This window comes from Centropristis striata, chromosome 7 (assembly GCF_030273125.1).
Source record: "Centropristis striata isolate RG_2023a ecotype Rhode Island chromosome 7, C.striata_1.0, whole genome shotgun sequence".
NCBI classification, from domain to species: domain Eukaryota; kingdom Metazoa; phylum Chordata; class Actinopteri; order Perciformes; family Serranidae; genus Centropristis; species Centropristis striata.
The window spans coordinates 4,566,042-4,583,302 of NC_081523.1; the positions used below are offsets into that span (position 1 = coordinate 4,566,042).

Consider the following 17,261-nt stretch of genomic DNA (forward strand, 5'->3'; position numbering starts at 1 on the left):
ATTTTTATTTAACCGTTTTGTCCATAAAATAGTGAAGAACACACACAAGAACTCAAGTTGAGGTCTGCAGATATGAGTTGAAAGGTTCAAAAACACAAAAATATATTCACTTTCACTTTAAGTCAAAGAAAAAAAGGACAAATCCTCAAAAAAGGTTTTTTTTGGGTGTTTTTGCTTGACACGTTTTAATGGTTATAAATGAGTTGCAGCTTAATTTTCTGTCCACTGACTAATTGTTTTGAGCTCTATATGACATATCAATTTATCATACTGGAACTAATATTTAGCAGTTTCTATAGCTGATATAGTAACATAAATATGATTATATTGGCCTGTGAGAAAATGATTTCCTGTAATGTAATGTGAGAGTCAGAAAGCAGCACAGTCAGTTGTTTGATAACTCTGTTTATTTTCAATATACATTTCATTTGAAAAATATAAATTCTAAAATAAACCATTTCACCTGTCTCTAAAAAGTCACAAAAAGTTAATCAAAAACAAACGTATCAGTATTTATTCCGTACGCTAGAAATTAACATCATTAACAAAGTTTTTTTCATTTGAAGTTGTAGATTTTTGTCCGACATGCTGACAGAGTACGACACACTTTAACACTAACAACTCCCCACATGATGATAATCATAATAATAATAATAATAATAATATGTTCCAGACATTAAGTCACACTTGTTTCCACTCGCTGCTGTTTGTTGCCGGCTATAAACACTGAGGTGGAGTATAAATGATGTGGTTAACAGATGAAAAGAAGCGTGATGGTGCAAAGGTTTTGGTTTGAGCCGACGTGACTTTTATGTACAGGATTTACAGACGCGGCTCCTTTATCACACAAGTTTATTTATATTATTCTTTCTATAGTGGTGATGAAGACAGAGAGGACTTCCACTTGAAGTGAGAAAGTGCTTCAGTGCCCTGCAGAGATAAAGTGAGGACGCTGTGAGGACGAACAGTGCTTTAGAAGATAATAATAATATTAATAATAATAATAATACTGGCCAATAAAAGTCTGACAGGGTGGAAACTATCTCACTGTTCTTTACTGGCCAAGAGTTTATACACCTTCTGCCTCATTTTAGCAGGTTAAGTCCTTAAAACAACTGTCTTTCTTTATTTTAAGGATGAGTTTGGATGTTTATAACTCTATTTTAACATAATGCTCACATGTCAACTGTACACAGAAAGAGAGAGAGAAAAGATGCATGGCAAAAAAGGTGTAAAAACAAGATAAAAAAGTAAATCTGAGGGAAATTATCTTGCTGTATTGACAGATAATTCACTTGACAAGTAAATTAAGATTGTTACATCTAGAAGTAAGCAAGTTGTGCGCTTAAAATAAGAAATTAACTCTTAAAAGAAGATACATTATCTAACACTTCTAAATCTAAAGTTTTTTTTATCTTGGTAAGAAAGAAATAATTGTCAGTGCACTCTGCTCGGGCCAGTGCAGCTTTAATTTATCTTGTTTATCTGTCCATGCAGCAAGATCATTTCCCTCAGATTTAGTGTTTTTATCTTTTGTTTAGACTCCCCTTTTTTGCAGTGTGGGGGAAAAAATTTTACAATCCTGTGCACAAATGTACTCAAGAGGTTTTAGAGAAAAATAAAGTGTTTCCCCCAAAAAAATTCTGATTGTTTTTAGTATAAAACTCCCTCTTTGTTTGTTTACTGTTAGTTTGTTCTAACAACAACAAATGCCCCCATGTGAAGATTCCCACTTTCAGATAAACTACTTCTGCATGCACCAATGTAGCTGCAATGATAATAAGTTTAACTGGAGGAAGGGTTCATTATGTACCTGCAGAAGCTTCATATTAGCTCTTTTGAAGCTCTGTAACTCTCAGTTTAGTTCCTCTATAAATGATCATGTGCAGGTAGAATGTGATTATAACTCTCTCAGTGTACATGTAGTTCTGCATGTGAGCATTTTATTAAGACAGATCTAAAGAAAACCCCTCAAACTAGGGCTGCACAATTAATCAAATTATAATTGTGATCACGATTTTGGCCGCCACGATTAAATTAACCTGATCGTCGGCGATATTTCCATTTTAAAATGCGTCTCTCCTGCATATCTAATCAAACACTTTCTACACCAGTAGTCCACCAACGACCAGGGGGCAGGGCCGTTTATCTCCCCTGAAAAAAGCCTGGTTGCTGATTGGATAGAACGCTAAGCAGGATGTGACGTAGTACTCGACGCCACAACAACACGCAACATTCGTAAAAGCCGGTGAAGCAGTGTTGCCAACTTAGCGACTTTGTTGCTATAATTAGCGACTTTTCAGACCCCCTTAGCAACTATTTTACAAAAAAGCGACTGGTGACAAATCTAGCGACTTTTTCTGGTGTTATTGGAGACTTTTGGAGACTCGTTCTTACTCTTCTTAACGAGCCGCGGGGGCGGATGCTCTTCTTAACGAGCCGCAGGGGCGGATGCTGTTCTTAAAGATCCACCGGGGTGGATGCTCTTCTTAATGAGTCGCGGCTCATTGAGAAGAGTAAAAAGGAGTCAAAGTGGCACAGTCCTCCTGCAGCAGTCTCTCCCAGCTGCTGTCACAAAGCCGGAGGGGATCTTAACCCCTTAGCGTCCAGTCTGCAAATTGCTAATAGGCTAACAGTTAGCTCTGTAGCAGTACAGTGTGTATGTGCTAACAGGCTAACAGTTAGCTCTGTAGGAGTACAGTGTGTATGTGCTAACAGGCTAACAGTTAGCTCTGTAGCAGTACAGTGTGTATGTGCTAACAGGCTAACAGTTAGCTCTGTAGCAGTACAGTGTGTATGTGCTAACAGGCTAACAGTTAGCTCTGTAGCAGTACAGTGTGTATGTGCTAACAGGCTAACAGTTAGCTCTGTAGCAGTACAGTGTGTATGTGCTGCTGCTGCAGGAGGTGTTCACTTAGCGATCTCTGTTTGTTTACAACAAGCACCAGACACTAAAAACTGTTCCTATTGTTTGTTTAAAAGTAGTGCAATAAAAATACAGATGTTTTCGCTAAAATTATGAATAATCGTGATTATCATTTTGGCCATAATGGTGCAGCCCTAGTTCAAACTCATCCTTTAAAAATATAAAACAAAAAGAAATGTTCACATCAGATAATTCTAACAGCAGCTGAGACAAAAAGAAATGAAGCTGCTGCTCGGTTTGATTCCCTCGTCACCATGGTTACCGTAGTAATTTCAGTCTGGATCGATCTCTTATAAGCCACTTAGGTAAAGTAGTTTGTGCAGCACAAGCGATTATATGATATGCATTCCTAGTTAGAGTTTAAGTTTGGCTGAGAAAAAAAAAATCGGATGATTACTGTTTGTATCGCTGAACTGTTTTCTACCCACAAAGAGAAAAACAAAAACAAAAAAAAATACAGGACATAAGAAAAAGTTACCAACATTCACACAAAATAATCATAAAAAAAGAGAAAAAGATAAAAGAAATGATTTAATTTAAAAGAGTAACAAAAGCTTTGAAGTGAACATGTGAAAGGAAGAATTAGAAAGAGAAGGTGAAGCGAAAAATCAAAACGGCATCAAAAAGTGATGATAAAAATATTTACCTCAGCTGCACATACAAATATGCATTGTTAATTAACTGTTAATTAAAATAATCTATTCGCACACGTTTCCTTCACGAGCTATAATACAGTGAATCTCTTGAATCATTTCAACTCTACAAGAGGACAGAGAGAAAATATGAAAACCCCCCATGCTGCGTCAAAAATCAACATGTGTTCATAATAATAAGCTTTTAATCTAAAACAAGAGGTAGAGCTATAAAAAAAAACAGCATTTTCCTGCCACAGGAAAACGTTATTAGAGTAAATCGATTTATATAAAAATTCAGACAGATGATATTTATATATATATTCATATAAAAAGAGCAGGGAGGGCATTTCATGCAGAGCTGCAGCGTTTACTGTTCATATGTGGGAAGAGTTGCATAGAAGACGTTATTTTTCATATATTTATTGGTTTACTGTGAGCAGATTGTGAGGAAAGGTTTTAAAATGGCTTCGTTATTAGAAAAAGAGTTTTCTAAAATGTGTCTTAGTGCGTTCCCTTTTTTTTTCTTTCTCTATCATAAACACTCAGATCATCAAGTGTTGGAGTTGAGGATTCTGGAGTTAAAAATAAAAAAGGAGAATATGGAAAGTGAAAGTGGTGTTGCGGTGCTGCAGGATCGGCCCGGCGGTGTTTTTTTTTTTTTACAGAGACGTTTCAGATCCTCTGCTGCTCCAGTAGAACGTGTTCTCATCGTCTGGGTCCATGTCTATTCTAATCTGAGGCACAGACTTCAGCGGACTCATCTCAGGGCTGAAACACAAACAGGAAACGTTAGAGACACTTTTTGTATTTGTACACCTCCTTATATTAATATCAGGTTAATATCTCTTATTTAAGTGATGGGAGCGATGGCCAAAACTTCAAAAATAAGACGATAATCATCAGCTAAAATCAGTGTTTTATGCAAACTTTCTACTGTCTTGACTGAACATTTCTCTCTTTTTTTTGGAGAGGTGATGTTTTTAAAAGTAGTTTCAGCAATTTCTCAATGTCAAGCAGGACAAACATCTTTTTTTTTTTTTTTTGACTTTTGTAAACTTTACTTTGTGAAGTGTCCAATTGAAAATGTCAAACAAAAATCTAATTAAGACTTCTAATGCCTCCTTACTATATGAGATTAAATAGTTTTCTTTCTCTGTACTTAAAGACCTCCTCAAAAAAAGCCATGTTGATTTTTGTCAAAAATGGTCAGATTTGAAAATGTCTAAAAATGTTTAAAATGGATTGATTTTAGTCTGTTGTTACATATTAGAGCATAATTAAAAACAGAAAATCATCATTTTACGGGATGTCAAAAATTTGAAAGCAAAAAAAAAAGTCATACTATAGCATGTCGTTTTTTGTCAAAAATCGCCAAATTTTAAAATGCCTAAAAATGCTTAAATGGCCCAGTTATAGTCTGATAATACATGTGGTAGTATAGTTTGTCCAAAAACTGAAAAAAAAACCCCACATATTATGGGATGTCCAAAAATGACCTTCTCAAAAAAAAAGTCATGTTGATTTATGTCAAAAATGGTCAAATTTTAAAATGCCTTAAAAATGCTTTAAAAGGCCTGATTATACTCTGTTGATACATGTTAGAGCATAATATGGCCATAAATGACAGAAAAACACCATATTATAGGAAGTCCTTTTGCATATTTTATCTATATGATGGTGTGTTTTAAATCCTGATTCATGTGCTGTTGTTTAGATTCAGGACGCTACAAAAGTTAAATCTCAACATAGTTAATAAAATAATGCTGATAAAAGTATGTATAAAGGCATTATTGAGACAGATCATTACAGTGTTGGTCTCTGAAGGCAGAAACGCAGCCAGAGCTCATTGTTTTATGGTTCTTGAGCTCGTCGGATTCAAAGCAATTTAGCTTTAGAGTCTTAGTGGGAACAGGATTAGTTTTAAAGGGGGGCAGCAGCAGCGTAATGTCATCACTGTGACATGTCACTGACTCTAATGGACACGTGCTCACACCACTGAAACACCAGAGGTCTCCTCAGGAACATCACATCAGACTTTATTGGCTTAGTATCTGTGTGCACATACAAGGAATATGACTCCCGTTTTTCATTGAGCTCAGTTTAAAATGGATAGAAACAAATTCATCAAGGCTGGTCAAAAAAAAGGTAGAACACACTGCAAAAAAGGGGTGTCTAAAAACAAGATTAATAAAAAATAGATGACTAAAAAAGACACAAAATGACCAAAAATAGATGTGAAAATGACAAAAAAAAGATACAAAATGACCAAAAATAGATGCAAAAATGACTAAAAAAGACAGAAAATGACCAAAAATAGATGTGAAAATGACAAAAAAAAGATACAAAATGACCAAAAATAGATGCAAAAATGACTAAAAAAGACAGAAAATGACCAAAAATAGATGTAAAAAGAACTAAAAAGACACAAAATGACCAAAAATAGATGCAAAAATGACTAAAAAAAGATTTAGTGTTTTTATCTTGTTTTTAGACACCTTTTTTGCAGACAGGAGGATTTTGTATATATACAAAATATATATATATATATATATATATATATATATTTTTTTTTTTTTTTTTTTTTTTAAATAAAATGTTTGTATACAAGTCAAGTGTTCCCATAAGTTGTAAACAAACTAAACAAATCTAATCTGAGTTTTTCTTTCGGTTTATCTGCAATTCCAGTCACTAAATTAGATTTAGGCTATTTTTTTCCCAGCCAATTAAAGCCTCAGTACTTATTATTATGAGACAAATGTTTGACTTAAATAAAATAATGTTCCAGAGACAGAGACAGTTCTGTCTTTAGTCACCAGCCATGTGAACAAAAGCCGCCGTCAGTCAAAAAAACAAATCTTGTAAGTTGTTTGTTGGCATCACAGATGTGCTGAGATCACAGCTGCTTTTTCACACATTGTCCCAAAAAAAAAAAAAAAAACCCTAATCCTCTTTGGTCAGCTCTGGTGTGACCTTTGCTGTGATGTGATAATACAGGATCCTGGTCATGGTGAGAGGTTTGTAATCTCTTCTTTAGCATCATAATCATCGCTCTAAACATGAGAAAATAAATAAATAAAACAAGGCTTGTTCTGCCTCTTTAAGACTGATTGTCTCCTCTAAAGCTCGTATCAGTAAATCACAAACTGTGTTTATCACGCAACAAACGCTCCCTGATCCTGACAGAGATGAGGTCGCTGCTGACGCACACTGGGCTCCTCATTACTGCTCTGAATGTGTCTTCTTCCCTAAAAATACAGTTCTTTTTTAGTCTGAATTATACGTTTTAAGATGAGTTGAACACTACAGGATCATCTCAATACATTAGAACATTGTGGAAAAAGTTCAATATTTTTTGTCAGTTATTTCAGAAAGTGAAACTCGTATATTATGTAGATTCATTACACATAGAGTGAAATATTTCAAGCCTGTATTTCTTGTAATTTTGATGATTCTGTCTTAGAGATAATGAAAACACACAAAAGTCTGTCTCAGAAAATGAGAATATTGTGAAGAAGTTTGATTATTTTTTCTTGTAAATTTGTATTTTTCTCATGAATTTTTGGATTTTATCATCAATTTGTATTTTTTTGTCTTAAGTTTTTCTTGTAAATTCATGAGTTTTTTCTCTTAAATTTGTGATTTTTTTTCTCACATAATTAGTGACTTTTTTCTTTAATTCTTTTGAAATATTTCAAGCCTGTTTTTCTTGTAATTTTGATGTGTGCAGGTGCCAAGTCCTGCTGGAAAATGAAAGCAGCATCTCCTGGGAGCTTGTGGAAGCATGAAGACTCTAAAATGTCCTGCTAGATGGACCACCTCCTCCTCCTCCTCCTCCTCCTCCTCCTCCTCCTCCTCCTCCTCCTCCTCCTCCTCCTCTAAAATGTCCTGCTAGATGGACCTCCTCCTCCTCCTCCTCCTCCTCCTCCTCCTCCTCCTCTAAAATGTCCTGCTAGATGGACCTCCTCCTCCTCCTCCTCCTCCCTCCTCCTCCTCTAAAATGTCCTGCTAGATGGACCTCCTCCTCCTCCTCCTCCTCCTCCTCCTCTAAAATGTCCTGCTAGATGGACCTCCTCCTCCTCCTCCTCTAAATGTCCTGCTAGATGGCTGCTATGTTGACTGTGGACCTCAGAAAACACAATGAGGACATGGCCCCAAACCACCACTGACCCAGGACCAGCACATTACACTCACCACCAATATTTTACTTTTATATTGTGTTTTCATTATCTCTAAGCCAGAATCATCAACATTACAAGAAAAAACTAACACATTTACGAGAAAAAAAAATCTCAAATTTACGATCAAAAAAATTCAAATTTGTAAGAAAAAAAATCACAAATGTAAGAGAAAAAAATACAAAATCATGATTAAAAAAATTATCAAAAATGTATAAGAAAAAGACAAATTTACAAGGAAAAAATGACAAATTTAAGAGAAAAAACAAAATTATGATAAAAAAAAATCTAAATTTTATGAGAAAATGACAAATTTTACAAAGAAAGAAATCACAAATATATGAGGGAAAAAATCTCTAATTATATGAGAAAAAAAATCACAAATTTAAGAGAAAAAACTCATGAATTTACAAGAAAAACTTAAGACAAAAAAATACAAATTGATGATAAAATCCAAAAATTCATGAGAATAATACAAATTTACGAGAGAAAAAAAATCAAACTTCTTCACAATATTCTCATTTTATACTGAAACACTAAGTTTTGTGTTTTCATTATATCTAAGACAGAATCATCAAAATTACAAGAAATACAGGCTTGAAATATTTCACTCTGTGTAATGAATCTATATAATATAAGAGTTTCACTTTCTAGAATGATTGACACAAAATATTGAACTTTTTCATGATATTCTAATTTTTTTTAGATGTACCTGTAGAAGAGTTTAGCTGGTGAACAAAGTGGAGCATTTAGAGCGCCAGAACATTGTTGGTAAGGACCAAAAACAGAGAAAAGAGACACAAACACGACTCCAAATGAATGATAATTAATGATAATGTTTCTGCAACGTGAGCTGGATGTTTTAAACGGGGAATTAAGGAAAGATGATGTCAATGTTGTGCTCATAACTTGTTAATGCTGCCCCCATGTGGACAAAATATATCAGGTATTGCATGTTTGAAGTATCAGGCCGTAGGTAAAGTGATTAGCCTCACTGACCTTTAAAGTTCAGAGTAGCATTATAGGGAAGCTAGTTAGCTCGCCACCTGACCTTTTGTGACTTTTAATGCCACAGTCATCAAAGAATGGATTTAAAAAGGAAACCAGTTATATTTAGTTTTGTTTCCTCTCACCTGGACAAGCAGTTGGCCTGATAGTAGCGAAGCTGCTCAGCACGATGTGTGGCGTTCAAGGAATGATGGGGACTTCTCTCCTGTGCAGAGAAAAAAAATGGTCGTTAGCATTAGCATGTAGCCCAGCTAATATGTTAAATATGTTAGGTTACATACAATCATGGAGAAAAGTATTAAACAACCATTGTTTTCTCATTTAATTTCATTTAGCAGATGATTATCGTCTTATTTTTTTAAGTTTTGGCCTTCATTCCCATCACTAAAGTAACAGATATTAATCTGATATTAATGTGAGGAGGTGTTCAAATACAGCAGATTTTACGTTCAAACTGATTCACTTTTGTCCTGCAAAAAAGGCGTGTCTAAAAACAAGATTAAAAAAAAATAGATGCAAAAATGACTAAAAAAAGACACAAAATGACCAAAGATAGATGCAAAAATGACTGAATTCTGAATTGCATTTGTTCTGTTTATATTTACATTTTACACAGCGTCCTAGCTTTAACATGGTTTACTTGATCATGATTTTGGTTATTATCAAGAAAACCATGTTAAATGTCTAGATATCAGCTCTTAAATTAAACTCTTATCAGCTATTTTTTGTTGTTATCATTATATTTGTCAGAACAAATGTCCCTTTAGTTGTACCAGGCATTAAAATGAACAAGAAATTGAAGAAAAAGCGTGGTCTAATATTTTTTTCCATGACTACATTACACATTTTAGCCTTGTATTTTGGAAAATAATAAATAATCTCGTGTTCATCCTCCATATTTTTTAAAGAAAACCTCTCTCTGCTGTCCACTGCTGGCTCCATAATTATAACTTAAGTTGCATAATTGGCCGTGTTAAAATGCCTAAGATTGCAGTAGGGGGTGTTGTGATATAGCGGTATTAACAACCTTAATATGATAATATTGTGCAAATATTTCAACGCCTCTTAAATAATGAATCTGGTTCCCTTTTCACTATATATTAGGTTAAATTGATGTATTGATCATGATTTTGGTTATTATCAAGAAAACCATGTTAAATGTCTAGATATCAGCTCTTAAATTAAACTCTTATCAGCTATTTTTGTTGTTATAATCATATCTGTCCAAACAAATGTACCTTTAGTTGTACCAGGCATTAAAATAAACAAGAAATTATAGAAAACAATGGTCTAATAATTTTTTCCATGACAACACGGCAGAGGATTTCACTGAGCCTGAGAGGAGCTCATGTACAGAATCTATTAGATCATCAACCAAAAATCAGTGCGTTTAGTTTTTCACAATATCACCAAAATTTAGTTTAAAAGTGAATGAAGAAGTGTAAAAACCCACAGTATGCAGTTTTTTTTATGTGTCTTTCAAACTAGATGTAATTATAAACAGATCAAAGGAGCTGTAACTACTATATTACAATAATTCAACCTTTTCTCAAAAGATACTGTTGGTATTACTTACTGGTAGTGGATCATTCTCTGTAGTTGCTCTGTGAGCATGTAATGTTTACACTATTAGTGTGTGATAATACAGGAGAAGCCACTGAGTTGATTTTATGTTGTAAGTGGTTTTGTTTTAAATGTTAAATTAAATTATGGAGGCTTATTTAGATAAAGCTGTTTCTGTTTTAGACAAGCGGCAGGTACAAAATCCATGAAATGAACCATGAATGTGTTAAAACTAGTTGCGTTAAATTGTAAACTGAAGATAAGAAAAGAGTCAAACCAAAGGGAAAAGACAAATAAAATCAAAATATCACAATCCAGAAAATAAAAGTTAAAGAGGGGAAGAAAGTGAGTTACTTCATGCATGTTTTTGAAGGAAAGACAGGGCTGCAGTGAAGGTTAAAGCAAGAAAAAAGGTAAAGGAATAAAGTTAATATCATGCAGTTAGTGACAAACAAACAAACAGGCAACAACATCAACTCTTTGCAGTCTTCAGAGACACTGAATCAGGAAAGAGAGCAGAAGAGAGTCAGTCAGGATGGAGAGCGAGAAGTATTGTTCCTCCGCTGCTGCTGCTGCAGGCGTTCAGGTTTTACTCACTGTCAGAGGCCTTATCACCTAAGAAAGGCTCCTGCTCCATCATGTCCATGGGGATTTTAATGCTGGGAACTTTCTCATTGTAAGGATAGTCGGACTGTTGGAGAGAAAACACACATCCTGAGACAGGACCTCCGCAGGTGGGTGACGGTGAGTTGGCATCAATACACAAATACTCAGATTATTAAATCTGTCATGACTTTCATTTCAGGAAAAATAAAAAGTACTGATGAGAAAAAACATCTTGATTCCATTTGATACTTTTTTTCTGGGTGTCGTCTCCTGTCTCTTAGAATATGTTGCCTTGTGAAATGATACAAAATGTCATAGAATGGTATGGCATAAAGAGTATTAAGTGCTTAAAATGGGTCAATTTTAGTCTGTTGATGCATGTGGTAGTTGAATTTGTCCAAAAGTAGCGAAAAAACACCATTTTATGGGATGACCCGCTCAAAAAAAAGTAAAAAATTGTCAAATTTTAAAATGCCTAAAATGCTTAAAATGGCCCAATTATGCTCTGTTGATACATGTAGTAGTATTGTTTGTCCCAAAACAGCAAAAAAAACACCATATTATGGGATGTCCAAAAATGATCCAGTCATACTATAGTATGTCGATTTTTGTCCAAAATGGTTAAATTCTAAAATGCCTAAAAATGCTTAAAATGGGTCAATTATTCTCTGTTGACACATATTAGAGCATAATATTGCCAAGAATGACAGAAAAACACCATATTATGTGATGTCCAAAATTGACCCCCTCAAAAAAAAGTCATACTATAGTATGTCGATTTTTTAAAAAATGGTCAAATTTTAAAATGCTTAAAAACGCTTAAAATGGGTCAATTATACTCTGTTGATACATGTAGTAGTATAGTTTGTCCAAAACTAGCGAAAAGACACCATATTATGGGATGTTGAAAAATGACCCGCTCAAAAAAAAGTCATACTATAGTATGTTGATTTTTGTCAAAAATGGTCAAATTTTTAAATGCCTAAAAATGCTTAAAATGGGTCAATTATAGTCTGTTGACACATATTAGAGCATAATATTGCCAGGAATGACAGAAAAAAGTGACCGGCTAAAAAAAAAAATCAGACTACAGCATGGGGGATTTTTGTCAAAATGGTCAAATTTAAATTGCTTAAAAATGCTTAAAATGGGTCAATTATAGTCTGCTATAGTTTGTCCCTCAACAGCAGAAAAACACCATATTATGGGAAGATAAGAAAAAAGAAAACTCTGGTATGTGGAAAAGAAGCCAAAAAATGTAATTCTTAAAAAATGCCTTATGTGTTGCATAATCGGTCCATACTTAAAAATCTGATGAAAAATGTCAGAGTATGAACAGTATGTTGATGATATGCGTATACTGTGTCCATATGATAAATATATCAATGATAATCTGAAATATCTCTGTCAGATGTTTCCCACCAAGGCTGTGGCCTGAAACCTGAAACCTTCTCCTCTGAAATGAGAGAAAGAAGCTTGACACCATGAGAAACAGACGGTGAACTGGTTCATGCTGCTGCAAAGGAAGAGAAACTGGGAGTTGCAGGATGTTTGTGGTGTTGGGAACGACTTTTGGAATGTGAAACATAAAAATAAGGATCTGGGAGTACAAGCTGATGAATAAAACTAGAAAAGTAAAAACCCCTACGTCTTCTGCGTCGCTGTCGATGCTGCCTCGTTTCTTCTTCTTCTTGTCGTCCTCTTTCTTCTTCTTGTCCTTCTCTGGGATGACATCGTCCAGGAAGCCCAGGTCATGCTGGGAGAACATGTAGTCCATGGCCTTCCTGACAGCCACCAGAGCCAGGATCTACAGGCAGAACGACCAGAGGATCAGACGGGGGCTTCTACACTCATTTAGGATTAATAATCAGTCTAGTCTAGAGTTTAATAACAGTACAGTATATTGTCCATTTTACTGTAAATATACAGAAGTGTTTCTCAATGTGCTGATGTTTCAGGTTCATAAAGACTTTGATACACAACTTCATGAAAGCATTATTTTAAATATAACGCCTGTGTAGCTGAATGCTCCAAAACTGTTTCAAGCAAGCCCAAGACTTTATACCAGCCTGATATAAGAAGATAAAAGAAGTTGGGAAAACTGTGATGAAAACTTTTTCTGTTTGGTTAATGAGCCGTTAAAAAAAAAAGAGTCACACTATAGTATGTCGATTTTTGTCAAAAATTGTCAAATTTTAAAATGATTAAAATGGGACAATTATAGCCTGTTTATACATATTAGAGCATGATATGGTCAGAAATGACCGAAAAACAACAACAATGTCCAAAAATGACCCACTCCAGAAAAAGGTCATACATGTTGATTTTTGTCAAAAATAGTCAAATTTTAAAATGCTTAAAATGGGTCAATTATAGTCTGTTGATACATATGAGCATAATGTTGCCAGGAATTACAGAAAAACACCATATTATGGGATGTCCAAAAATGATTGCCTCAAAAAAAAAGTCATACTATAGCATGTCGATTTTTGTCAAAAATTGCCAAATTTTAAAATGCTTCAAAGTGCTAGAAATTGACCAATTATAGCCTGTTGATACGTGTCGTGGTATACTTTGTCCAAAAATAGTGAAAAAACACCAAATTATCGGATGTCGAAAAATGACCCGCTCAAAAAAAAGTCATACTATAGCATGTCGATTTTTGTCAAAAATGGTCAAATTTTAAAATGCCTAAAAATGCTTAAAATGGGTCAATTATAGCCTGTTGATACACGTCGTAGTATAGTTTGTCCAAAAATAGTGAAAAAACACCAAATTATCGGATGTCGAAAAATGACCCGCTCAAAAAAAAGTCATACTATAGCATGTCGATTTTTGTCAAAAATGGTCAAATTTTAAAATGCCTAAAAATGCTTAAAATGGGTCAATTATAGCCTGTTGATACACGTCGTAGTATAGTTTGTCCAAAAATAGTGAAAAAACACCAAATTATCGGATGTCGAAAAATGACCCGCTCAAAAAAAAAGTCATACTATAGCATGTCGATTTTTGTCAAAAATGGTCACATTTTAAAATGCCTAAAAATGCTTAAAATGAGTCAATTATAGTCTGTTGATACATATTAGAGCATAAAATTGCCAGGAATGAAAGAAAAACACCATGTTATGGGATGTCCAAAAATGATTGCCTCAAAAAAAAGTCATACTTTAGTATGTCGATTTTTGTCAAAAATGGACAAATTTTAAAATGCCTAAAAATGCTTAAAATGGGTCAATTATAGCCTGTTGATACACGTCGTAGTATAGTTTGTCCAAAAATAGTGAAAAAACACGAAAAATGACCCGCTCCAAAAAAAGTCATACTATATAGTATGTCGATTTTTGTCAAAAATGGTCAAATATTAAAATGCCTCAAAATGCTAGAAATTGACCAATTATAGCCTGTTGATACGTGTCGTAGTATAGTTTGTCCGAAAATAGTGAAAAAACACCAAATTATCGGATGTCGAAAAAAAACAACCATACTATATGTGGTTAAAAATCTGAAGAGATATACTTTACTGGTCATTTGCAGCCTACCAGTATGAATCTTAAATATTAATACACATCTCTCACCATGACTGGGAATATGATGGCGGCCACAGTGGACTTGAGGATCCAGAGCAGAGCCAAGCAGAGGATCTGGATGAAGGTGAAGAGGTGGACCTTCCTGAGGGGAACGTGTCGGAGGTAAACCAGGTCTGGCTGATGCTTGGCTGGCATCAGGAGCAGCTTCAGACGATCCATGAACTGCAGACGGACACAGTGACATGAATATATGGAGCAGCAGCCTGGTGCATGAAGAAGCTCACATAAATACATACATTCTTACTATGAAATAAAAGAAGCAACACTTACCTGCACACCATTGAGAGAGGCGACCCCCATGTACAGGAAGACTCCATACAGCACAGGCATGGGGATAAACTGGGTCAAACAGGGGAAAAAAGCACAATATTAAGTTTTTATATTCTATATCTTTGCAATAAATCAATTTCATCATTCAGTATTACAGGTTTTCCTCAATTCAACTTGTTTTTGATCATCATACATCCTCATTTTTTTGGTTTTCATTTCTTACTTTTTGAATAAAAACCCTTTTTGTATCACTACGCTTCTAATGCACAAGGTGATTTTTGACCCATTTTCACTTGATGTAATAACACAAAAACAAAATGTATTCATAAAGTATGAAAGGAAAAATGATATAATGATCTGTTTTCATAAAAAAGAAAGAGATATTCACACACAGCCAGCATGAAATAACATGGGAAGTTAATGCGGGTCATTTTTGACCCATGTTGTGCATTAGAAGGTGTTTATATGTTGTGCAAAACACAAATCAATGAACATTCATTAACAGCTGATATCATGACCCTATAAAATAACCTGAACAAAGTACAATAATATGATTAAGTGAGATGAAAGGGCATGTTTTTTTAAACTAATTGGGGAAAAATAAGTATTATAAAAACATGTTAACACTATTGTGTTTCCTGTGATGTTCATTTTGACTGAAAAGGTTAATGACTGTGATAATATCACGTTTTACACAGTCTCACTGGAAGTTAATCTATACTCAGATCTTGTGACCTCTGACCTCATCACACATGGACGGCAGTAAAGCAGCCACCTGTTTCTGTCTGACTGATACAGAAATAAAAATGTATTTCTCTTGTAAATTTCAGACAGTAAGTGTAAAAAGTAGTTGTGAGGACAGGAAGGTCTTTATTGCATTGTTTTGCCATATTTTTATTTCCTCTTCATAATAATATAAGTGCTCAGTAATGTACAGACACTATGTCAAATAAACTGTTTTTGTCTGTTATTGCATTTTGATATACTGTCAATTTTGATTTGTGCTTTTGTGGTTGATAATGATTAAAACTTATTAAGATTAAAGTCATTCAGGGGTATTTTTTTGTATGTTAAGACGTTTTGTTCCACTGGAAAACTCAAGATAAATTAAAGCTGCAAGCAGTGATGAACTGGCCCGAGCAGAGTGCACTGCAAATGATTTGTTTCTTACAAGATAAAAAAAAATAGATAATTTATCTTGTTGTGAGTTAATTTCTTATTTTAAGTGTTCAACATGCTTATGTCTTTAATCTTAATTTAAGAAATCTTGTCAAGGTAAATTATCTGTCCATGCAGCAAGATCATTTCCCTCAGATTTAGTGTTTTTATCTTGTTTTTAGACTTTTTTGCAGTGTGAAACATGTCGCACGACTCCGAAAAGAGCAGGCAAAAGTGGCACACATCATTGAAAATGTTCCCAACATGTAAAATGTTTTAGTGATGGTTTCCAACATCTGCCAGACTAATTATTACCTTTAAAATAGGAGACATGAACACAGACAGTCCTGTCAGGAGGAACACACACACACCAGTGACCCTCTGCTCTCTGCAAAAAAAGAAATAAAGAAAGAAAGGGAGAAAAACACAGTTAGCACAAATCACAAGAAAACCCTAATTTCTTGTTTCGTTTTTCCTACAATAATAAAATCCCAGAAAGTCGTGGATAATAGGGTCAGTTTGACAAGTTTAGCCAAAACAAAGAAAACCCCAATATTTGTAGGAAGTCCAAAGTTGGTGAAGATGTGAGAAGAGTTTGTTGGTTCAGCTCACAGCTGACACATCGGGAGGCTCCGGAGGATGTCACCAAAACAAACACAAACAAAGTCTAAAAACAGGACGAAAATCACAAAGTGTTCCTAGAGTTAACTAGGGCAGTCACAATATCAGAGAATCAACAACAACAATATAATCAGGATGTCTATAGAACATTTGGAACTAAATTATAATGCTATCAGTCAAGTTGTTTGTGGTCAAATTTGTCTCTTTTTTCCAACTTCTTCTGTAAATTACAGGTAATACTTAAGGCTAAAATGTTTAAAAAAAATGTTTAGAAAAAAATATTAGACCACGCTTTTTCTTAAATTTCTTGTTCATTTTAATGCCTGGTACAACTACAGGTAAATTTGTTTGGACAATACTGATATCTAGACATTTTCCATGTTTTTCTTTATAATAACCAAAATCATTATCAATAAAACCATGTTAAATGTCTAGATATCAGCTCTTAAATTAAACTCTTATCAGCTATTTTTGTTGTTATCATTATATTTGTCCAAACAAATGAACCTTTAGTTGTACCAGGCATTAAAATGAACAAGAACCTGAAGAAAACAAGGGCGGTTTAGTACTTTTTTCCATGACTGTATTTTTGGTCATTTTGTGTCTTTTTTGGCATTTAGACATTTTCCATGGTTTTCTTGATAACACCCAAAATCATTATCAAGAAAACCATGGAAAATGTCTAGATATCAGCTCCTATTATTAAATTCTA

At 34.3% G+C, this 17,261-nt stretch overlaps 1 protein-coding gene across 3 annotated transcripts in view; it reads right to left on the reverse strand.

The window, feature by feature from the left end:
- Positions 1-466: 466 nt before the first annotated feature.
- The window catches only part of slc4a4a (solute carrier family 4 member 4a), a 99,805-nt gene continuing 83,010 nt past the window's right edge, over positions 467-17,261 (reverse strand). For all 3 annotated transcript variants that reach the window (XM_059338152.1, XM_059338151.1, XM_059338150.1), the window contains 7 exons: positions 16,244-16,316; positions 14,771-14,839; positions 14,489-14,662; positions 12,562-12,720; positions 10,905-10,998; positions 8,870-8,949; positions 467-4,329 (listed from right to left, as the gene is read on the reverse strand). In XM_059338152.1, coding sequence (XP_059194135.1) covers positions 8,906-8,949; positions 10,905-10,998; positions 12,562-12,720; positions 14,489-14,662; positions 14,771-14,839; positions 16,244-16,316 — 613 coding nt within the window. In that variant the 3' untranslated portion in view covers positions 467-4,329; positions 8,870-8,905. The remainder of the gene's footprint in view (positions 4,330-8,869; positions 8,950-10,904; positions 10,999-12,561; positions 12,721-14,488; positions 14,663-14,770; positions 14,840-16,243; positions 16,317-17,261) is intronic.